This window comes from Ornithorhynchus anatinus, chromosome 5 (genome assembly GCF_004115215.2).
Source record: "Ornithorhynchus anatinus isolate Pmale09 chromosome 5, mOrnAna1.pri.v4, whole genome shotgun sequence".
NCBI classification, from domain to species: Eukaryota; Metazoa; Chordata; class Mammalia; order Monotremata; family Ornithorhynchidae; genus Ornithorhynchus; species Ornithorhynchus anatinus.
The window spans coordinates 77,980,143-78,005,345 of record NC_041732.1 but is presented as its reverse complement, the minus strand read 5'-3'; the positions used below and the strand labels follow the sequence as shown (position 1 = coordinate 78,005,345).

The 25,203-nt window shown below is 43.9% G+C and overlaps 1 protein-coding gene across 12 annotated transcripts in view; it reads left to right on the top strand.

Moving 5' to 3' along the window:
* The window catches only part of EIF4G3 (eukaryotic translation initiation factor 4 gamma 3), a 254,350-nt gene that overhangs the window by 111,891 nt on the left and 117,256 nt on the right, over window positions 1–25,203 (top strand). For all 12 annotated transcript variants that reach the window (XM_039912110.1, XM_039912109.1, XM_039912112.1 and 9 more), the window contains 2 exons: window positions 6,503–6,600; window positions 8,500–8,622. In XM_039912110.1, coding sequence (XP_039768044.1) covers window positions 6,503–6,600; window positions 8,500–8,622 — 221 coding nt within the window. The remainder of the gene's footprint in view (window positions 1–6,502; window positions 6,601–8,499; window positions 8,623–25,203) is intronic.

The following is a 25,203-nucleotide window of genomic DNA, read 5'->3' as shown; positions in this document are numbered from 1 at the left end:
TGCTCCTTTCTCATGGAATAATATTAAATGCGGTCGGGATTGGGGAATGGATTTTACCCATTGTCTGAATGTTTTTTTTCTTGTAAAAGTTTTGAATTGAGTTTCAGTAGCCTCCTAGTGACGTTTTATAAAGTCCTGGATAAATCCTTAGATTAAATTCAAGTGTTCAGAAGATCCACTTTTAAAAATGAAACTGTCTTAATTTGTGTATATTCATGCCTGTCCCTGCTTCTGGCCTGTAATTTCCTTGTGGAAGGGGAGCTTGTCTGCCAACTTCATTGCAGTTTACCCTTCCAAGCGCTTAGTACAGTGCTCTAAACCCAATAAGTGCTAAGTACATACGATTGATTGCCTGATTAATAGATGATTGTGTCTTTGAGCAAGTGTATACGGTAAGCTCAGAGTATGCCAGTTCGGCCACAAAATCCTCATCAAAACACCAGAAAATGGAAGCTTGTAGCAGAGATGCCCAAATTCTCCAGGCTTAAATGGTTGTACAGCTTTAAATATCATGGTTTATATTTCCCAGCATGTGTGGTATTTTTATTATTCGACAGGCTTTTCCATCAGGTGGTGTAACTTTGGCTGAAACAGCCAAGAACCACAGGCCAAGAACTACACCTGATTTCTTCAGGGCTGATCCTCTGCCTGTAAAGATACAAGTGACCTATCCTATTATTTATTATCATTGTTATTATCGTATTTGTTAAGCACTTACCGTGTGTCAAGCACTGTTCTACCCAAGGTGTCTAGGTTGTACACGGTCACTGGCCCCCCTAGGTCTCAGAGTTTAAGTAGGAGGAAGGACAGGGGTCGAATCCCCATTTTACAGATGAGGAAACTGAGGAACAGAGAAGTGAAGTGACTTGCCCAAGGTCCCCTAGCAGGCGAGTGACAGGGCTAGGATTAGAACTTAGGTCTTCGACCAGACCTGTGCTCTTTCAACTAGTTCATGATGGTCCTCCAAGGAAGGAGTAGGGGAAAGGAAAGATCTCTGTGACTCTGTTTAATTTGTCTTTTAGTTTTCATAGGAGTCATTGATCGACTCCCCTATAGCCAGAGACCGGTCTTAAAGTGACAGATTATTAGGGCTTTGTGTCCTGAGCACTTTTTAAATTAATTCACTCTGTTTTGGTATAAATGCATTAATTCTTTTAGATTAAGTAGGCTCCCTCCAAAAAGGAAGACCTTCACCCGGCAAGATCTGGCTCTATAAACAAACTTTTCATTTTTCATTCAATTGTATGTCTTGAGTGCTTACACGGGTCTTCTTCAGTCCCTAGCATTTATTGAGCACTAAGCTGTGTGCTTGAAAAAGTGCAACAGTAGGAAGACACGGGTGTCCTGCCCTTTTCATGGGGGAAGACAGCCAAAAAGTATTGACAGGTAGCGAAAGCCAGAGAAATAAAAGTAAAAATTTGGGAATCGTACACACATATGAGGACAAAGCAGCTGAACATGTAATCGAATGTGTTCTTAACAAATAAATAAGTAGAAAGAAAAATATACAAGTGAGTGCTGTGGCTGGGTGCTGGGTCAAATGATTAGGGTGTTATGAATCCATTAGAAGCAGCGTGGCTCAACGGAAAGAGCCCGGGCTTGGGATGAACTCAGAGGTCATGAGTTCGAATGCTGGCTCTGCCACTTGTCAGCTGTGTGACTTTGGGCAAGTCACTTAACTTCTCTGTGCCTCAGTTACCTCATCTGTAAAATGGGGATTAACTGTGAGCCTCACGTGGGACAACCCGATTACTCTCTATCTACCCCAGCGCTTAGAACAGAGCTCTGCACATAGTAGGCGCTTAACAAATACCAACATTATTATTATTAGGGAAGAGGTTGGGTTTTAGGAGGATGCCCTTGCACTTAGATTTGCAACAAGTAAGCGCTCAGTAGGACTGACTGATTGATTTAAAGGTGGGAAGAGCTGTAGTCGGGCAGATTAGGGGAGGAAGGGAGTGGGACATTTAAAACAAATCCTGAAAGTGTTGCCATTTTCAGTCACAGAGAATAGAGTTGCCTTTGTCTTTTACTAGAATCTCCGTACACATCTTCCTCCTTATTCGGAAGAATCAGATATGCGAATCTGCCACACATCTATCTTTTGTAGCAGAACTCCATAGCAGTTCCCTTGTTCCTCACGCTGCCTTGGGGAAAGATTATCCCAAGCCACCCTGAATTTCATCTGAGACTTTCCGTGGTTTTTTTTTTCCCTTTTTCCAAATCGTTTCCTGGCATTCAGTTGCTAACTGCTCAACAGAGTCATTGTCAACGTGTTCTATTTTGAAACGCTTGAACTCGTTCGATGTTTTCAGCACAGGTTTATCCTTTGCCAAATAATACATGCCTGCTCTTAGGGCTGAGTTTGCGTTAATTGTCTAGAATGTTGTCTTCTAAAGCACTAGGAGTGCTGTGTAATTCAAAGCAGGACACAAGTGGTAGATAGTCTATAAAGAGAGGCTGTCAGCACATACAAGGGGTGACTTGAAGTCTGACTTATTGTCCCCATCCCCAGATCTCCACCCAACATTGCAGAGAAGCAGCGTGGCTCATTGGAAAGAGCGCAGGCTTAGGAGTCAGAGGTCATGGGTTCTAATCCCGGCTCCTCCACCTCTCAGCTGTGTGACTTTGGGCAAGTCACTTAACTTCTCGGTGCCTCAGTTACTTCATCTGTAAAATGGGGATTAAGACTGTGAGCCTCATGTAGGACAACCTGATTATCCTGTATCTATCCCAGCGCTTAGAACAGTGCTCGGCACATAGTAAGCACTTAACAAATGCCAACATTATTATTATTACATTTTCCTTATTCATTTGGACTACTCCTGTAAACATTTTTCATTTGTCTCTCCCATTAGGCATTAGACTATAAGTTCTTTATGGGCAGGGAACCTGTCCCTTTTTAATTCTATACTTTCTGAGTGTCTAGGCCAGTGCCCCGCACCAAGTAGATGCTCAATAAATATGACTACTTGTTTGCACTTTTTTCAGAGAACATATTCCCACATGCCAGTCAGTCTCCTGTAGTAATAGAAAGAAATATGTATTGAATTATTTGCAATTTTCCAACAAGCCCAAATTTAGGGGGTAGACTTCGGTTAGGGGAAAACAAAGAATTCAGGTTAATTTTGAAAAAAGCAGCATGGCTTAGAGGCTAGAGCACAGGTCTGGAGTCAGAAGGACTTGGGTTCTAATCTTGGCTCCGCCACTTGTCTGCTGTGTGTCCTTGGGCAAGTTACTTCACTTTTCTGGGCCTCTGTTACCTCATCTGTAAAACAGAGATTAAGAGTATGAGCCTCATGTGGGACAAGGACTGTTTCCAACCTGATAAGATTGTATTTACCCCAGAGGTTAGAACAGTGCTTGGCACACCGTAAGTGCTTAACAAGTTCCATAATCATTATTTCAGCCAATCGGGAGTATTTTTGCCCCTGGCCATTTTGATCATTTATGATTGATTCTACTTGGCTCATTCTTTTGGTTAAATGAGTTGTTGCCGATGTAATTATTTGTCTTTTTGGTATTTGCACAACAGTCATGCTTCAAACAAAATAATTTTAACACCAACTAGAAAAAGAGACACCCTTCAGGCTTTCGGTCTCAATTTCTGCTGCAGTTAAGTAAATCTCTGAGACAGAGGTCAGTAGCCTGAACTGTGCTTACTTCCATGACTGAAAAGTTCCAGTTCATTCATTCAGTCAGTTATATTTATTGAGTGCTTACTGTGTGCACAGCACTGTACAAAGCACTTGGGAAAGAACAATACAACTATAAACAGTCACATTCCCTGCCCACAATGAGCTTACAATCTAGAAGGGGGAGAAAGACATCAATACGAGTTACAGATATGTACACAAGTGCTGGGAGCAGGGAAGAGCAAAGGGAGCAAGTCAGGGTGACGCAGAAGGGAGTGGGAGATGAGGAAAAGTGGGGATTTGTTGGAGAAGGCTTCTTGGAGGAGATGGACCTTCTGTAAGGCTATGAAGTAGGGGAGGGTAATTGTTGGAGTTGAGGGGGGAGAGCGTTGTGGGCCAGGAGTCGGCGGCAAGACAGGCAAGATCAAGGAACATTGAGAAGGTTAGCAGTAGAGGATGAAAGTGTGTGGGCTGGGTTGCAGAAGGAGAGAAGCGAGGTGAGGCAGGAGGGATCAAGGTGATGGACTGCTTTAAAGCCAATGGTGAGGAGTTTTTGTTTGCAATGGAGTTGGATGGGCAACCACTGGTGAGTTTTGAGGAGCGGGGTAACATGTCATGATCATTTCTGTAGAAAGATGATCCGGATAGCAGAGTAAAGTAATGACTGCAGTGGGGAGAAGCAGGAGGTAGGGAGGTCAGCAAGGAGTCTGATGCGGTAATCCAGTCGGGATAAAATGACCGATTGTATTGACATGGTTAGCAGTTTGGATGGAGAGGAATGGGCTATTTTAGCCTTGTCGTGAAGGTGGGACTGACGAGATCTGGGACGGCTTGACTATTCATTCGATAATATGTATCGAGCGCTTACTATGTGCAGAGCACTGTACTAAGCGCTTGGAATGTACAATTCGGCAACAGATAGAGGCAATTCCTGCCCAATAACGGTCTCACAGTCTAAACTATGTGGGTTGAATGAGAGAGCGGAGTCAAGGATAACAGCAAGATTATGGGTTTGTGAGACAGGAAGGAGATCTGTTTTGGACGTGTTAAGTTTGACATGTAGAGATGTCGCGAAGGCAGGAGGAGATGCCAGAAGGAAGATTCCAGTTGAGAATGGTATGCTGTGTAGTTAGGAATTTCTCCAGCTAAAGAACTTCATGGTTGCTTTTGGCTCACCAGAAATGTTCCTGGCTATCAGATAAGGCTGGTTGGTTAATTTTAGAGGGGCCGTTTGGTGTGACTGTGGGGCGGTCCACTTCTGAATTTCCTTAACCTCAGATTAAGATTAAAGCCAACTACTGTGCTGACTCACCGATTTTTAACAGGAGAAGATTTGTATAAAAATGATCCCAGAAGGACCACTCTGTCATGGTAATTATATTTTGTTATGCTTGCAACAATTCAAGATCGGTTCGAAGGGTTTTGCAGCTATTTTGAAAGCTCAGCCGTTTTGGGCTAGACATTAAGGACAAGCCCACTTTCAGAATGATTTGAATTGCTATTGAGTTGTTCAGAGTATAAAAGTAGCTTTCTCAAAACCTGTAGAGGGAGGCTAAAACTCTTTCCTTGACTCTGAATAGCTACACCGGGAGATAGTTTTTGTGGGTGTCTTGTATGGTTGTGGTAGGGTTTATCAGTCTCGCAATCATTTTAGCAGGCATTCATTCAACCATAAGCTTTCTTCACAGTGAGTAGCATCACCTTCACATCTGAAGGACACATGGAGACAGATACGTTCAGTCCAGGGAAATAAGGTACACCGAGAATGTGGTTTTCCATCTAGGAGATGGCAAACGAAGTTCCACGCAAATGTCCTGGAACAACCTCCCTCCTCAAATCCGACAGACGATTACTCTTCCCCACTTCAAAGCCTTATTGAAGGCACATCTCCAAGAGGCCTTCCCTGACTAAGCCCTTTCCTCTTCTCCCATTCCCTTCTGCGTCGCCCGGACGTGCTCCCTTCATCCCTTCCTCCCAGCCCCACAGCACTTATGTATGCATCTGTAATTTACTTATATAAATGTCTGTCTCCCCTCTAATCTAGAGTATAAACTCGGTGTGGGCAGGGTATGTGCCTATTCATTGTTGTATCTCACTCTCCCAAGTGCTTAGTACAGTGCTCTGCACACAGTAAACTCTCAATAAATGCTTTTGAATGAATGAATGGTTGAATAAAGTGTACCGGGGAACTCATTCTTGCTCCTTTCAGTGTCTGTGACTTTGGAGCTGAGCCTCTGAATGAGTCTCTCCATCCTATGACTTCTTTTTCTCTTAGTTCTCAAACCACCCCCCTTGGAACAGGGCCATTTTTCAAATCTGCCTATCTCTTGTCTACTCAACTGTGATGAAGCAGCATGGCTCAGTGGAAAGAGCACGGGCTTGGGAGTCGGAGGTCATGAGTTCGAATCCCGGCCCTGCCACTTGTCAGCTGTGTGACTGTGGGCAAGTCACTTAACTTCTCTGTGCCTCAGTTACCTCATCTGTAAAATGGGGATTAACTGTGAGCCTCACGTGGGACAACCTGATTACCCTGTATCTACTCCAGCGCTTAGAACAGTGCTCTGCACATAGTAAGAGCTTAACAAATACCAACAACAACAAAAAAAACTGTTAACCTTAACTCTGGGCACCCATAACGTATGCAGTAAATACTCTAACCACTGTGAGAGAGTCTTAAGGGGAATGTCGGCAAGGTAAAAGTGTGAGATTTCTCAGAGGACTGGCCTGTACTCATTTTTGGAAGGCTTGGTCTGGGCCCCCCCTCATTATTTTGGAGAAATAATGGTGTCGCTAACCGGCCCTGACCGCACTGGACTACTGAGGTAAACCAACTGAACCGTCATTTCCATTCTCTCACCGTTCTCTAGGGACGCCTTTCTACCCAAGTCAGCCAGTGTATCAGTCAGCACCTATCATTGTGCCTACACAGCAGCAGCCTCCTCCAGCCAAGAGAGAGAAAAAAACGGTAAGAGGAGGCTTTGATTCCGTGGCATCTCAGATCTGTGTCATTCAGGTGGAGCCATTAAAGATACCAGGCCTTAGAGCAGGACTTCCGGGTTTTGGTTCAAATTGATTGAAAGGAAAATGGCTCACTTATCGCCGCTGTTGCCAAAGGAGTGTAGACAAGAGGAACGGGCCACTCGGTTACGCGTCTTGAAGAAAGTGTTGTCAGTCAGTCGATCGTATTCACTGGGCGCTTACTGTGTGCAGAGCACTGTACTAAGCATTTAGGAGAGTACAATATAATGATACAACGGTCACATTCACTGCCCTCAACAAGCTTATAGTCCAAGAGACATAACGGGCCAAGAGTTGGCCTGTGGGCCAGAGGGAGTCTTCCCAGGGCCTTCCCTGTATGATGTTAGCTCCTCTCTGGCTTTTCCTGGGCCTTGGTCTGCCCCACAGTTCCGGTGGCTTTCTAAACTTGGGGGCTGCGTTGTACCAGGCGAGAATAAACCCTTCTCGGTCCTAGCCGCGCTCAGCCACGGGCAGAGGAGGAAGTTGGACGCAGCCCTGCCATAAGTACGTGACGGATCCGCCCTGGAGCTGAGATCCAGACTCACCTCCAGTCCGGCTGAATCCCCAGATAGTTCAGTCACACTGGGGGTGAGCAGGGGCTGGGAACAGCCCGTTGTGGGCATTGATCGACTCTTTCTATTGATGTATTGTACTTTCCAAACGCTTAGTACAGTGCTCTGCACACCGTCAGCGCTCAATAAATGCGATTGAATGAATGAACCCACAGCCAGAAGGAGTTCCGGATTTGAGGTTGAGGTTGGACATGACACTGTAAATCAATCAGTTGTATTTATTGAGCGCTTACTGTGTGTACAGCGCTGTACTAAGTGCTTGCGAGAGTACAGTTCTATTCCCCATCTACACTCACCCACTTGCCAAACCGAAAACAATTTCCCTGCCGTCTCCTGGATCACAACCCAGGAGGGTAGCGTGAAGTCAGGTGAAGAAAATGCAGGGGACCAAAATCAGGTGCCCAGACCACTATTTGATGTCATTTAGATTTTGTGGCCTAGTCAAATATTTCAGAGAACAATCCCGTAAAGTAGGTTAATAATTCCATTCTATAGTTGGGTAACCTAGGGGCAAAGTGAGTTAATTTACTCTATCAGCAAGATAGTGCCTCTTAAGAACTTTCTAAATTCGATTTGACGTCTGACTAGTGACCCTTATCTGTGAGACGTTACTAATAACTCCCCTTTTCCCCCCAGATCTATAGAGAGTTCTCTGCTCTTGTTTTGATATGTCTGTTTACAATTGTGAGAGAGAAGCTCCTTTTTATGGATCCTTCCATCATTTTTAACTATTTTAAATTCAGATTGATATAAAGAAACATAGTGGTCTTATCGCAGCTGGATTGCCACAGCTGCAAAAGGAATGTAGGCAAAAAAGTGGTCCACTAAGTTATAGATCTAGAGGAAGGTATTGTGACACCTAATTGGCCAAAAAGGCCATATTCCACAATTCAGTCATCTTTAATTTTAATATAATAATGTGCTCATTCCTCAGTCAGACTTTTCCCTAATGAAGTCAGTTTCTGGTACCTTAGCTCATTCATAATTTCTGTTCCTCATAATATTGAGTGAAATGTTTATTCACTGGACATCCTTTACTTCATGACCGTTTTGCTAGTAATTTTTTTAGACTCCTTGCTTCCTTTCCCGATCTACAGATTTGAGATGGAATCTGTCATCGAAGGGAAGAGATTCTGGTTTTTTGCATCATTTAAAGGGGGCCCCGATGTTACATCTCCTTACCAGAGTCATTGCTGCTCTGGATATCAGTGCCCGTGCATGTGTGGATAAGCTGGACATTTAGGTGTGTGATGTTTTGGTGCTTCATTCTGCAGATACGAATCCGAGACCCAAATCAGGGAGGGAAAGATATTACCGAGGAGATCATGTCTGGAGGGGGCAGCCGAAACCCTACTCCCCCCATAGGGCGACCTACATCCACACCTACTCCACCTCAGGTAAGCGGGAATAGATATGGCAAAAGACATAAACTCCTCCCGAGCATTGCTGTTCCCTGTCACCATTTCCATCGGCCATCTCGTAGCGTCGAGCATCTCTGTGGCGTTTAAAAAAAGCAGACTTCAAAATGACTCGGTTTTTGTTTTTAATTTGTCAGTAATATTTCTGTGTTGTCTTCACATTCAGAGCACAGCTGCTGTCACTCTCTTGCACGATTCCAAAAGGAGCTGCATTCCTATGGAAACTTCACCCTTAAATGAGTATTTTATGTTTTCCCCATGAAACGTTAGGAATTTTATGCGGTACACCATGTCCATGAAAACATTAAGGTTGAGAATTGAAACATTTGTGGTGTTTGAGATTATCGCTTCTTTGGTCAATTTTTGCATATACGTTGATCTATCCCAACCGAACCTTTGGGGAGAAGGAAGCCCCCTTTGAATTTGTCTCTGTGGAAGAGTCTAAACAGCCTGAAATTTCCAGGTGATCACTCGGCTGAATTAAAGCCCACCTATGAACCTGAAATCCCCCTTCCTTTTATTTGGAGTCATTTGCCATTGGGCTGGAGGATAACCTCTATTTTAGTCTCAAGCCTGAAGCCACACTAAATGGAACGAGAGAAGGAAAGAGAATCCAGGTGGAACTGAAGGCTTCTCAGAGTAGCTTTCTGGATAAACTTCCTCTTAAAAAGGGGATGTGTCTAAGGATGGTCTAAACGGTACTTCCAAATAATGTTTTCTTAAATAATACTCAAGATTAAGTGCAGCAGGAATTAATCAGTGGTGTTTTTTGAGCTCATACTCTCTGCAGAGCACTGTACTCAGGGCTCAATAAATACCATGGATCGATTTCTGTACTAAGGACTTGGGAACTATCTCATCCATGGTTGGATGTGAAGGATTCCACAGTCTTTTGTAATAGAAAAACACACTGAAACCTCAAAGGATATTCATTCCTTTGGACTTGGTGGATTTAAGGGTAAAAGCAAAAAAAAAGGGCTTGTTTCTTAGCTTTCATCATTGCTGTAGCACAGGGTCCTAACATTTATTCATTGAACAGATACTACATGAAATAGCTATTTCATTTGACAAATTAATTAGAATGCCCCTTAAAGTGAAGCCAGAGTAGTAAAATGGAGCATTTAGAAACTACAGTCAGTGGCCATCACTGCTTTACCGTAGTTTTCATCAGTTAGTGATTATGGTATTTATTAAACACCTATGATGTGCTAAGCACTGGAGTAGAGACAGTGCAGTCAGATCAGACAGATCCCTTTCCTGCATAGGCTCATAGTCTAAAAAGGAGGGGAAACTGGTACTTTATCCCCGTTTCTACAGATGAGGAAGGAAACTGAGACACAGGTGAAATGATTTGCCCCAGGTCACCCTGCAGGCATCTGGCAGCATCAGAAACAGAACTAGTAGAAGTAGTGACTCCTGATTCTGTGCCCTTCCCACTAGGTCAGTTAGTTAACCACTGTGCCTTGGAAATTTGAGGCAGTAATTTTCCAATAGGAAAACATATCATCCTTATTTATTATCTTTATTTCTTTATTGTATGTATTATCTTTGTTTCTGTTAGGCCACACTGGAAACAGTGTAGCCTAGAGGAAACAGCACAGGCTGGGTTCAGAGGAGTGTGTTATAAGCCCAGCTCTACCACTTTCCTGCTGTGTGACCTTGGGTAAGTCACTTAGCTTCTCTAAGCCTCAGTTTCCTCATCTGAAAATGGGGATTCAAATACCTGTTCTCCCTCCTACTTGGACTGTGAGTCCCATTTGGAACAGGGACTGTTTCCCACCCGATTACGGTCCATAAACCCTAGTGCTTAGCAATGTGTGGGGCACAAGGTAAGCAGTTAACAAATACCAAATTATTAAATGCTATTATTTGAAAAATAACAGACCATAGTAAATTCTCATAATGCATATCTCTAACCCAAGCGTGCCCACCTTCCCAAAAAATAAAAGAACCTTACATTTAACCACTGAAGTGTAGAGATTCAAGGCATTCTTGTGATTAAATCATAGTAATTGGAGTGGAATCCCAAACTAGTCCCCAAGAATGTTTTAAAACCCTGGGATGATCAAGCTTGCCTTGAAAAAAGCCATCTTTCAGCCCCAGTAACAGTTTATGTTGGGCACGTAGTAAGCTACGTTAATAGAAACCATTCATATATTTATTAAGTAAAAAGTTTGCAGCTCGTGAAGCTGGGCAGTGATTGGTTTAGACCCAGCCGATCAAAGCTGGAAGAATACTGGCGTGAGTCGAGATTGACCGATAGCTAGTAGGGTAATGGGGGAGGGCAAAAGATGTCTCTGGTGACCATCCTTATTGTTTGGTGTTCAATGACCATAGTAATCTATACCGCAGGCTCTCTGCTTGGTGTTTTTCTGGGTCAGAAAGAGGAAAGATGGCAGTGGAGGAAAAGGGAAAATGAGTAGGAATAAGCCTGAGATGGGTAAATAAAAACTCGAGTCATGGTTGAAGCCTACATTTGTGACCCGTTCCAAAGAACATCGCCTGCATCAGGCCCATATAAATTGGGTCTCCCCAATACCCTTCTCCAACCAAACTTAGAAAGCTGGTTTTAGAGGAGAACCTGGGGTGTATGGCCGGATTTAGAGCAGAGTATCCCCTTGAAGTGATTCATTATTGACTGACTAAACCGAACAGTGCCTCTGATGTGTTATGTTATTTGCAAAGTGCTTGCTATGTTCCAGGCGCTGTTCTAAGCCCTGGGGTAAATATAAGGTACACAGGATGCGGTCCATGTCCCACCTGGGCTCACAGTCTGAATCCCATTTTAAAGATGAGGGAACTGAGGCACGGAGAAGTGACTTGCCCCAGGTCACAAAACCGACTAGTGGCAGAGCTGGGATTAGAACCCGGGTCCTTCTGACTCCCAGGCCCATGCTCACTCTGCTAGACCACACTGAGTCTCGTTTCTGCTTTCATATTCGATTCTTCCCAGATCTAATGATAGAAGTGAGATCTGCAGGTACACTTACAAAAGTAGGAAGCAAGTTCCATTTAGTTGTGAATATCCTGGGATTCAATGGGCAGGCCAAAAAATTGGGAAATTGGTCAGTTTTGTCTTTTTTTGTAAGGGTAAGATCAAACCTTACTGCTTACATAGTTCTTCCCCTCTAGATTGTCATCTCCTTCTCTAGTCGTTGAGGAAAGGGAATGTGTCTGTTGTTGGATTGTAATCTCCCAAATGCTTACTTAGAACAGTGCTCTGCACACAGTAAGCACTCAATAAATTCGTTTGATTACGATACCAGTCTGAAACGTTTTACAATATATGTTTAAATTCTCAACCTTACCTTTCTGTTAGAATGTCTTTTTGCATTTAAATTTCCTGTGGGGTTGTTTACATTACCAAACCTGACCCTCCCATAAATGACTCCAGTGCTCCCAAGCCACAAAAAAAAGACTTCCCGAAATACACTTTTCCTCCACTTGTTCCGACACACCGTGTCTTTATTCCATTCGATTGCTTATGGAAAAATGCATATTTACATAATAAAGATCTGATCATCCACTTGTCCCTATTTAGGAATATTTCTTGAGCGCCAGCAGGATTTTTGGTGCTCTGAAATGGAGGAAAGGTTTATTTCCTCTCATAACACACTACTAGGGCGTTTGTCTCACGTTTGAATTGTAAGGGGACACGTGGCCTGAGCGGCTGAAGTGATTTATTAACGCAAACTGGGAGCATTGGGGCTTGACGGTGGGGACAGTTTGAGTGTGGTTCTGTAATTGGAAGCCATTGGGCCTGTCAGTGTCAGGAAATAAGTGGCCGCCAATGTCAGTTGGTTCCAGGAGCGACAGGTTAGCGTCGCATTAAGGAGCTCAGTTTAAGCTGAGTACTCAGCTAGCCAAAAGCCACATGAGAAAGATGCCTTTTTTTTTGTTTGTTTACTTATACTTTTACTCTCTGGAAACTCGTTCTCAGACTCAGCCAAGCAAATCAGAATCCAAAAGCAGAGATTTTCCAAGTGAGTTTGTTTAGTGCCTTTGCATAATCCAAGGCAAGGAACGTGGTTTGGACTGAAAGTTAAAGACACTTAAACTTAATTCCTGACTTTTCAACTTCCACAACACGACACAATTCAGTTTCTCCATTCCAAAAAGTGAATAATGGTGGTTGTAATAGTTTCTCTCCCTGGAAGGAAGGTATTTTTGAAGGACATGGGAATAGCAAGGAAAGGAAGGACTTTTAGGAAACATTTTTCTGTGACTGTGTGTGTAGGCATTAATTAGTAATATTTAGGGAACTTTGAAAAATGTTCCTTGGTAACCCAAAAGAGTGTATAGGGATGAAACAAATATATTGCTTGATTTTTAACTGCTGCCCAGTTATGGATCCAAGTGATCCATGAAATATTGTTGAATTAATTCTGTTCTTTGTTAAGCTGTATCTATGGTAATTGTTAGACTGTGAGACCCGTGTGAGACAGGGATACTTCTGACATGATTATCTTGTATTTGCCCAGCGTGTGGCATGTAGTAAGTGCTTAATAAATACCACAATTAATATTAAGCATTTTTTATGTGCTGAGCACTGTGGTAGATGCAAGACAATGGAGCAGTAGCACGGCCACAGTTTTTATTCACGTCTCTGGAAGAAAAAAGACATTTTTGTTGGTCTTCCCCCATCTGGAATTGGAGAGACATTTTTGAAGAAAATCATTCTAGTCCTCACTGATCCACTCGGAGCGTAAAGGAGTTTTTCCTGGAATGCAGTGAGCGCAGCAGCCTTCCAAAAGATGTTGAGGCATATTCTTTACAATGTAGATTAAGAAGCAAGTGGCATTTCTTCTCTCTCTCTTCCTTTTTTTCCCCCATTTTGGCATGCCATCATCCAGGCTAGATTCATACTGCTCTTGCTTAGTTTTCGGTTTGGAATGGATATTCTGGGTCACGGGGTTCAAAGCAAGAGGAGAAATGCTACCGCAGCGTGACCTTGGTGAATGAGAAATATACTGATGTTCCCGAGAGCCGATTTCAGGATTCCAAACTGAGGGTAGCAAATCATTAGAAAAATGGAGCACTTGTTTGAATTTGCCTTCCTTTTTCACGGCTCCTTTGAAAACATAGGTCTTGGGAGCATTCAGATCGGAGTGCTCATTTGCATATCTGAGTGAGATACTGTATTTCTTATGCGGGATTTAGGCTTGTTAGGGGTGGACGCAGGACGCAGGAATGTTCTCTGCATATCCATAAGTACAGTGAGCTCCACCTTCTGGTCTCTCTTTTCATATATAGAAAAAAGGATATAAAATTAAAAATTTTATATATGTGTGTGTGTGTATATATAATGGTATTTGTTGGCTTTACTATGTGTCAAATACTGTTTTAAGCTCTGGGGTAGGTACAGGTTAATTAGGTCAGGCACAGTCATTCATTCATTCAATCATATTAATTGAGCGCTTACTCAATATAATTATAAATTATATATTACTCATTATAAATGTAATTTCTAATCACATAAATATACTCGTACACAATATACAGCATATAATTATCAATAAATAATATCATTTATAATTACAATTTATAATAATATAAATGTAACGTGTTCATAATTAATTATAATTTCAATATTAAAACTTGAATAGACCCCGCTGACCAAAAAGGCACGTGAACACTGTGAAAAAGTAGACCCCTAAAGGGCCAGAAATAGTAATATTGGTGGAAGGTGAACACTGAAAAAGTAGACCCCTAAAGGGGGCAGAAATAGCGATATTTCATGATCATTTCATGAGAAGCAGCATGGCAGTGCAGAGCACTGTATGAAGCGCTTGGATTGTACAATTCGACAACAGATGGAGACGGTCCCTGCCCCACGACGGGCTCACAGTCAGTCCTTGTCCTTCATGGGGCTCACCGTCTAAGTAATGTTCTTTATGGCAGACTTTAAGGAGCTTTAGGGGATGAATAAATCTGACAACCATTTCATTTACTGACAATCACGCAATTAGCTCTTCCCTTCCTAGCTGATCTCGCTAAACTCTTACCACACCCCAGCCGACACACTTCGCTCCTGTAACAATGATCAAAATAGTAGTATTTGTTAAGCGGTCACCCGCTCGGCAAGCACTCCACAGAGAGCTGGGGGAGGTAGAAGACCATCAGATTAGACACAAGCCCTCTCCCACGTGGAGCTCTCAATCTAAGGGGGAGGGAGAATGATAATGAATCCCCAGTTTACACATGGGGAAACTGAGGCACTGAGCAGTCCGTGGCTTGCCGAAACTCCCACGGCAGGCAAGCGGCAGAGCCAGGATTGGAACCCATATCCTCCTCCGACTCCCAGGCCCATATACTTTCTGCACCCGGAAGCAGCGTAGCTCAGTGGAAAGAGCATGGGCTTGAGAGTCAGAGATCATGGAAGCAGCGTAGCTCAGTGGAAAGAGCATGGGCTTGGGAGTCAGGGGCCATGGGTTCGAATCCCTGCTCTGCCACTTGGCAGCTGTGTGACTGTGGGCAAGTCACTTAACTTCTCTGTGCTTCAGTTACCTCATCTATAAAATGGGGATTAAGACTGTGAGCCTCACGTGGGACAATCTGATTACCCTGTATCTCCCCCAGCGCTTAGAACAGTGCTCTGCACATAGTAAGCGCTTAACAAATACCAACATTATTAGGCCACGCTGCTTCTCTAATGCCAACCTACTCACTGTACCTCGATCTCGTTGGTCTCACCGCCGACCCCTCGCCCACGTCCTCCCTTCTGTCCCGGAACCCGCTCCCGCTTCATATCTGACAGATAACCACTCTCCCCAACCTCAAAGCCTTATTAAAATCACATCTCTCCCAAGAGGCCTTCTCTGGCTAATCCCTCACTTCCCATATTCACCCTTTAGCACAGTGCTGTGCACACAGTGAGCACTCAGTAAATAGAATGGACTGACTGTGCACTTCGGTCTGTAACCTTGGAGCACTTGGTTTCTCACCCCACCCCGAGCCCTAAATTAAGTGCATATGCTTATATTCTGCTGCTTCCCTTACCTGCAATTTCTTTTAATGATGATGATGGTATTTGTTAAGCGCTTACTGTGTGCCGTGCACTGTTCTAAGCGTTGGAGTAGATGCAAGGTAATCAGGTTGTCCCACGTGGGGCTCACAGTCTTAATCCCCATTTTACAGATGAGGTGACTAAGGCACAGAGAAGCGAAGTGACTTGCCAAAGTCACAGAGCTGACAAGTGGCAGAGTCGGGTTTAGAACCCACAACCTCTGACTCCCAACCCCGGGCTCTTTCCACTAAGCCACGCTGCTTCTTTTGTCTCTCTCCCCCACTAGATTGTAAACTCCCCGAGGGTAGGGATCATCTCTGCCATCTTTATTGCATAGTTCTCTTCCAAGCACTTAGTGCTTCTAGACTGCGAGCCCGTTGTTGGGTAGGGATTGTGTCTATTTGTTGCCAAATTGTACTCTCCAAGCGCTCAGTACAGTGCTCTGCACACAGTAAGCGCTCAGTAAATATTAGGAGAAGCAGCGTGGCTCAGTGGAAAGAGCATGGGCTTTGGAGTCAGAGATCATGACTTCGAATCCCGGCTCTGCCACTTGTCAGCTGTGTGACTGTGGGCAAGTCACTTAACTTCTCTGTGCCTCAGTTATCTCATCTGTAAAATGGGGATTAAGACTGTGAGCCCCTCGTGGGACAACCTGATTCCCTTGTGTTTACCTCAGCGCTTAGAACATTGCTCTGCACACAGTAAGCGCTTAACAAATACCAACATTATGATTGAGTGAATGCAGATGTCTGCACATGGTAAACACTTAGTAAATACCATTGATTGATTGCGTCGGCAAAATTGCAGCCATTAAGTACTATTGGAGTTGTGATGCCCGAATTATTTTATGCGGTTATAGAGAATACATCAAAGTGGTATGATCCCTGCTTTCAGGGGTTTACACTGTGAAAAATCGTGGCCAGAGGGACCACACTATTCAATCTTTTACGAACCGCTTTTCAACTGGAAGGCTACAGAAATTTTCAGAAGAAATAGATGTTTTCTTTTGTTCTCTCACGGTTGTCTTCATCCTTTAGCTGCTTAAATTGCTGAATGGTCTATCAGTTGGGTGCTTTTCAAAAGGACCTTGTATTCTGAACATTGGATGAGATGTGCAGTAGATCCCCGCATACTGAGAAGGGATAAACTCATATCCATAAGAATTTTATTTGAAGATTATGTGTGCAAAGGGAACCAGGTGATGATTTCACTTGCTTTTGTTTGAGACATTGGCGGCATTAGGGGATAGTCATTTTTTACCTGTAGGTATGGCCCAGTTGCCGATTTAGATGGGTATCGTGGTATTTTTGTGGTCTGAGAAATACATCTGTGATAAAATTTAAGGAAGTCATCCAGATATTAGCCCGGGCCTGGGAGTCAGGAGGTCATGGGTTCTAATCCCAGCTCTGCCACGTGTTTGCTGTGTGACTGTGTTCAAGTCACTTCACTTCTCTGTGCCTCAGTTCTCTCATCTGTAAAATGGGGATTGAGACTTGTGAGCCCTTCGCGGACAGGGACTGCATCCAACCCGATTTACTTGTGTCCTCCCCAGAGCTTAGTATAACGCCTGGCACATAGTAAGCTCTTAACAGATACCGTAATTATTATCATTTTTTGAGAAGCAGCATGGTGTAGTGGATAGGGCACAGGCCTGGGAGTCAGAAGGTCATGGGTTCTAATCCCAGCTCTGCCTCTTGTCTGCTGTGTGACCTTGGGCAAGTCCCTTCACTTCTCTGTGCCTCAGTGACCTCATCTGTAAAATGGAGATTGAGACCGTGAACCCCACGTAGGACAGGGACTGTGTCCAACCTGATTTGCTTGTATCCATCCCTGTGCTTAGTACGGTGCCAGGCACATAGTAAGTGCTTAACAGATGCCATTATTTTTATTGAATAGTGGAATTCAGTTCATTAAAGTTCTGCACAATCGAGAAATTGGCCTCCCAGGAAAAAAAAAATCTGTAATCTCTTGAATATTCAACAGGTTGTATAAGATTTCAGTGTCCCAATTGTGCAGAACATTAATGCATTTTGTAATTTAATAATATAGGAAAACTTTTAGGGAAGAAATGATGGGAGTGAAAACTTTTTGAGTTATGATTCTACTACCATTTATAGTGCCTTGAATTTTCACAGCACTGATTATTTTTCCAAAGTGCTTTCACATCAGTGATTTTATTTTATCTTCACAATAATGCTGTGAGGTAAGGGGAGGCGACTGTTATTATCCCCATTTTACAGCTGAGGAAACTGGCACAAAGACATGAAGTGATTTGCCTGGTGACACACAGTAGGAAAGTGTTGGATCTGGGTTCAGAACCCAGGTCTCCAGACTCCCAGCCCCATATTATCTCTGTCGGGCCTCACTGCCCCATAATTCGGCCTGTGGCTTCTCTTGTGTGATAGAGGTAATCACCTAGGTTTCCCACAGTTTTCTTCCATTAGATGGGAGTAACAATGTTTCCTTCCTCAGGATTGGAAAGACTGACTCAATACTTGGAAATTGCCTAGAAAATAAACAGAGTGCAGTGTTATTCAGTTTGCATAATGGCGAAATTGCAGTTGGTCAAACTAAAGGAGAAATCAAGTGTAACTTACCAAAGCCTACGGTCACTAGACTTTTTAGGTTCCAGAATTATCCGTTAGTCACTTAGGGAAACATTTGTGATGTGTTGGAATGATATATATCAGTTAAAATTTCAAGGCCATTTCAGATATGATTTAATAATAATAATAATAATGTTGGTATTTGTTAAGCGCTTACTATGTGCCGAGCACTGTTCTAAGCGCTGGGGTAGACATAGGGGAATCAGGTTGTCCCACGTGGGGCTCACAGTCTTAATCCCCATTTTACAGATGAGGGAACTGAGGCACGGAGAAGTTAAGTGACTTGCCCACAGTCACACAGCCGACAAGTGGCAGAGCTGGGATTCGAACTCATGAGCCCTGACTCCAAAGCCCGTGCTCTTTCCACTGAGCCACGCTGCTTCTCCTAGCCACGCTGCTTCTCCTTAGACAGTAAGCTTCATGTAGGGCAGGGACTGTGTCCAGTCTGATTATGTATCTACTCCAGTGCTTACTACAGTACCTGGTGACGTAGTAAGCGCTTAACAAGTGCCATTAAAACAAAAAAAAAGAAATTCTAAAAATTATTTCATTCATCAATCAAGTGAATTTTGTTTGGGATGCAACAGTAGAATCAGTGTGATCTTTGCCCTCAAAGAGCTTATAATCTAACGGGGAAGACAGACACTAAAATAAATTACAGGTAGGGGGAAGTAGCGGAGTTAAAGTTATGTAAATAAATGCTTCAAGGATGGGGAGGAAGCGTGCTTTTGTGATGTGGGACAACCAGGGTGTCGGTAGTGGGGGAAATAGGGAGATGCTGTGGAGGTGTGTCCTCTCTCAGGGTCACACCTAGAGAATTCCCAGTCCTCTACCAGTCTCAACTATGGGAGGGAGAGTGAGCCAGAGGCATATCCATTCCATTCCTAGCTTGGCCAGTGGCTAGTGAGTGGAAGGCAATCTGCCACAAGCCAAAACTCACCCGTGCTGGGCAGCAGCAGCACGGGAGGGAGTCGAGGGCGGAGACTCAGGTTGACTGCGCGGAAGGAGGCAATGGTAAACCACTTCCGGATTTTTACCAAAAAAACTCTCCGGATCCACTACGAGAATGATTGCAGGTGGAGGTGGGGCGTTCTGGGAGAGATGTGTCCGTGGCGTCGCTACGGGTCAGAGATGACGGCGTAAGACAGGACGAGACTTGGAGGTGAGAGGTTATTCAGGGAAAGCTTCCTGGAGGAGGTGTGATTTTTAGAAGGGCTGGGAGATGGGTGATCAGTGGTCTGCCAGATGTGAAGGGGGAGGGAATCCCCGGCAGGAGGGAGGTTCCGAGCAGTGAGTTAATGGTGAGAGTGATGGGATGTAAACACAGTGAGTAGGTGGACTTGGAAGGCGTGAAGTGTGTGAGTTACGTTGCCCTGGGAGAGCAGCGAGGATACGTAGTGGAAGAGAGTTGACTGAGTGCCCTAAAGCCAGTAGTCAGGACTTTCTCTTTGACAAGCGCTTTGCACACAGTAAGCGCTCAGTAGATACGATTGAATGAATGATAATTACGGTTAAGTGCTTACCATGTGCCCGACGCTGCTCCGAGCGCTGGGGTAGATACAAGTTAGGTTGGACACAGTCCCTGTCCCACGTGGGGCTTACCCTCTTAATCCTCATTTTACAGATGAGGTAATTGAGGCCCAGAGAAGTGAAGTGACTTGCCCAAGGTCACGCAGCAGATACGTGGTGGAGCCGGGATTAGAACCCATTTATCATTATTATTATGGTATTTTGTTAAGTGCTTACTTTGTGCCAGGCACTGTACTAAGCGCTGGGGTGAATACAAGCAAATTGGGTTGGACCCAGTCCCTGTCCCTCATGGGGCTCATAGTCTCAATCCCCATTTTACGAATGAGGTAACTAAGGAACAGAGAAGTTAAGTGATTTACCCAAGGCCACAAAGCAGACAAGTGGTGGAGCTGGGATTAGAACCTACGACCGGTAGCGAAACCATAGACACATCTCTCCCAGAACACCCCACTTCCACCTGCAGTCGTTCTGTTAGTGTATCCATAGAGTTTTCTTGGTAAAAATCCAGAAGTGGTTTCCTGTTACCTCCTTCCACGCAGTAAGCCAGTCTCTGCCCTCGACTCTCTCCCGTGCCGCTGCTGCCCAGCACAGGTGAGTTTTGACTTGTTAGTAGATTGCCTGCCACTCGCTAGCCACTGCCCAAGTCAGGAATGGAGTGGATATGCCTCTCCTTGACTCTCCCTCCTGTAATAATAAATAATAATGTCGATATTTCTTAAGCGCTTATTATGTGCCAAGCACTGTTCTAAGCACTGGGGTAGATACAGGGTAATCAGGTTATCCCACATAGGGCTCACAGTTTTCATCCCCATTTTACAGATGAGGTAACTGAGGCACAGAGAAGTGAAGTGACTTGCCCAAAGTCACACAGCTGACAGGCGGCAAAATTGGGATTTGAACCCATGACCTCTGACTCCCAAGCTCGGGCTCTTGCCACTAAGCCACGCCGCCTTAGTCGTGACTGGTAGAGTACTGGAAATTCTCCAGATGTGACCCTGAAGGGAGTATTGAGTGCTTACTGGGCACTGAAATGCTTGGGAGAGCTCAAGGCAACAGGTAGTAACATTCCCTACCAACTGGTGGAAACATTCTTTACCCACCGGAGATGTTGTGGAGCAGGGTGGCCTAATGGAAAGAGCGCTGGCCTGGGAGTCAGAGGAGCCGGGTTGAAATCACAACTCTGCCCCTTCCGTGGTACGTGGCCTCGGGCAAGTCACTTAACTTCCCTGGGCCTCAGTTTTCTCCTCCGTAAAATAATAATGTTGGTATTTGTTAAGCGCTTACTGCGTGCAGAGACAGCACTGTTCTAAGCGCGGGGGTAGATACTGGGGAATGAGGTTGTCCCACGTGAGGCTCACAGTCTTCATCCCCATTTTACAGATGAGGGAACTGAGGCACAGAGAAGTGAAGCGACTTGCCCACAGTCACCCCGCTGACAAGGGGCAGAGTCGGGATTTGAACCCATGACCTCTGACTCCCTGTTCTCCCTCCTATTTAGACTCTGAGCCCCCTTTGAGAATTAGACTGCATCCGACCTGATTATCTTAGTAAGGGTTTAACGCTTACACGGTTATTATTAATTATTAGGAGAACTGACAGGATTCGGTTCCCGACCGAATACAAGAGAGAGATGTTGAGGATACTACCAATAATGCGGACCTGTGGAACCGGGAGGATGATGGTATTGTCAGTCGGGCTGGAAGACAGGGGTGGGAGAGGAACTTGAGATTTCAGTATTATAATATCCATGGCAAAGTGTTGTGGAAGCCGGAGGAGATGCAAGATTTAGAGAAGGACAGAGTCCAGGGCCGGAGAGGTTGATTTGGAAGTCATCCACCTGGAGGTAGTCGTCGATGTCATGAGAGCAGATCTTCTTTCAAGGGAAGATTGAAAACGGAAGGGCAGCCAGAACTGAGCCTTGAGAGACGCTTACATTTAGAGAAGTTGGAGGACAAAGAAGTCAAAAGAAGTTGTGGCCAGAGAAGTAGGAGGAGAGCCGGGAGAGGAGGACTTTTTTGAAGAATCATTAAGCAGCTAAAACTTCATTTTAACCTTAATACAGAAGCGTGGCCTAGTGGCTCGAGCACAAGTCTGGGAATCGGAGGGACGTGGGTTCTAATCCCAGCTCCGCCACTTGTCTGCTGTGTGACCTTTGGCAAGCCACTTCACATCCCTGCTCTGCCACTTGTCAGCTGTGTGACTGTGGGCAAGTCACTTCACTTCTCTGTGCCTCATTTACCTCATCTGTAAAATGGGGATTGACTGTGAGCCTCACGTGGGACAACCTGATTACCCTGTATCTATCCCAGCGCTTAGAACAGTGCTGTGCACATAACAGATGCCAACATTATGCTCTGGGCCTCAGTTACTCACCTGTAAAATGGGGATTGAGACTATGTGCCCATTGTGGGTTAGGGAGCCGGTCCACCCAATCAGCTTGTATCTCTCCAGCACTTAGTAGAGTGCCTGCCACATAGTGAGTGCTTAACAACAAATACCTTAATCATTATTCTTCTTTAGCCAAATCAAGATGGAGGGTTGGAACAATTATTGAGACACTTATCCACAATGTTGCCATTCACCTGTAAGTCCTTTAAGTGCTTCGTTCCATACTCTGCATACGGTAAGCGCTCAATGAATTCAATAGGTTGATTGAAGTACTCTATAAAATTGAATTTAAATGAACTACACGGTCTGTGCTTTCCACTTCACTTTAATTGTGGCTCTGAGCGTTTAGTGCCTTTAACTTGAACCTCCGCTTTCACCCCCACACCTTGGGATCGCATAGATCATGTCCGTCTGAAATATTCCCTAGACAGGTCTAATAGCCACTGGTATTTAACGGAGGAAATCGACCTTGAGGGAGCACACAGTAAGCACTCAACAAATACGATTAAAAGAAAATAAGATATGTTACTCATTGTGTTTTCTCTCCACTGCCCCTAGCAATTGATGGACCCAGAAATATAAGAGGTTGCCGGGGTCAAAAATGAAACCTCAGGCTCCGTATCAGAGTAGAATTCTCACGGAGTCATCGGTGCCGGTCCAGCTATTATAGTGAAAGTGATTTCAATCTCCACGTGTCTGTGTTCTATAAAAGAGTCCCAGATCGTGAATAAATGCAATTAGAGAACAGCACGGGTAAACTTCATTGCCATCTTTCAGAATGTGAAGATTTACCTTCATAGGTCTCAGTACCTTACACCAGAGAATTGTCATTGTTTCAGTCTAAGCAATTCCTCCTCACTAATGTGTAATTCCTTTGGTTATTGTTCATTCAGTCGAATTTATTGAGCGCTTACTTTGTGCAGAGCAAAAGTTAAATCTGTAAATTGGAAAGTCTTACTCTACGACCAGGATTAATATGTCTAATCTTTAAGACCGACTAGTCGATGCTCACTCATTGTCACATACAATTACTACAAAATTCATTACCCCCAATTCATCATAATCATCATCAATAAAAAATTCTTTGGAAAAGAGTAGAAAAGGTTTTTAAAATATATAAAAGTCAGCTTTATCCAAATTTCTTCCATTATAACCCACAGGAATAGACTTCTGAAAGCTCAGCCCCCTTAAAGAAAGATTTTACTTTTATGTGTTTAAGCTTGATAGCTTATTTTTATGATTGGTCCTGCATGCTAAAATATTTCATGGTGTGCATGACTTCTTTGACACCAACTAGAAATCCCCGATGAGCGCTTTTTCATGAGTATTATGCCATTCTGTCCACATTAAAATAAAGAAGAAAAGGAAGAGAAGGAACCGTGATCTTGAAGCCAACTCACTTTGAAACCAGAATCCTTTTGAAGCGTGGGTAGGAGTTCCCTAAAATACTGTGATGTGATGCTGTCTGCCAAAATTAATATGTAACTGATGAATGCTGTAATGGCTACATATCACATATCAAGTAATAACATCAAAAACAACCTTTAGTCTGAATGAACCCTCAGCTATATTTGGGCACTTTTGGGGATTAAACATCAAAATGAGTTCCTGCATTTTAAAATTGAAATGTCAGTAAGACAACTTACTCATTTGAGCTGTGTTATAAATGGGGTTTAATAATGATGGTATTTAAGTACTTACTATGTGCCAAGCACTGTTCTAAGTGCAGGGGTAGATAGAAGGTCATCAGGTTGTCCCATGTGGGGCTCACAGTCTTAATCCCCATTTTACAGATGAGGGAACTGAGTCACAGAGAAGTGAACCAAGGTAGGGATATTCCATTTTTAGAGACTTTATCCAGAATTGTATATACTCATTTTAACCTAGTAATTTAGCCATTATATTATATTAATAATAATGTTGGTATTTAAGCGCTTACTATGTGCAGAGCACTCTTCTAAGCACTGGGGTAGATACAGGGTAATCAGGTTGTCCCACGTGAGGCTCACAGTCTTAATCCCCATTTACAGATGGGGTAACTGAGGCACAGAGAAGTTAAGTGACTTGCCCACAGTCTCGCAGTTGACAAGTGGCAGAGCAGAGATATATTAGTGAGTCAGGTGTTTACAATAAAGTTGATTTTTACTTCGTTGAAAGGAGAAAGGACAGGTTGATTCTCACTGACTCTTTGAATCTGTTCCCATCCTTTTCCTCTCTGCTAGTGTCTCCTGCTCTGTCTCCCCCCGCCCTCCCTACACACACTCTGTCTTTGAAACTTTATTCCCATAATCGTACCTTTTTATCACTTAAAAAAAAATCCTCCTCATGTCTTAGGTGCCCCTGCCTCCCACACTCCCAGAGAGAGCTAGGACCATAGATGAGCTCATATTTCAAAACTGATGTGAGAATAATAATAATTATGATATTTGTTAAGCGCTTGCTATGTGCTAAGCACTAGCAGCACGGCCTAATGGCAACAGCACAGGTTTGGGAGTCAGAGGTCGTGGGTTCTAATTCCACCTCTGCCACTTGTCAACTCCTCCGCTTGTCAGCTGAGTGATTTGCCCAAAATCACATAACTTCTCTGTGCCTCAGTTCCCTCATCTGTAAAATGGGGATTAAGTCTGTGAGCCCCACGTGGGACACCCTGATTACCTTGTATCTATCGCAGCACTTAGAAGAGGGCTTGGCACATAGTAAGCGCTTAACAAAAACCGTTATCATTGTGTGTTGTAAAATGAAACCGAGTAGAACTATGCAAGATAAGTGCCTGGATTCATGTGGGAAGTGAATCCTTTTTTTTGATCACTTCCCAGTGAATCTTGTAATGTTTATCTAGGAAACCAGCATACCCTACTTACTCACATACTTTGCTCTACTGCATAATTCCCCCCTCCCTGTTCCTCAAAATGAGGCGTAAAGAAAATATTATTTCTGTAGTGATAGCAATGCATAGGGATAGGAAGAGGAGTCGGAGCAGATCTTCAGAGATTCAGGCTCATGCTGAAGTTTTCTTTTATAAAATACGTG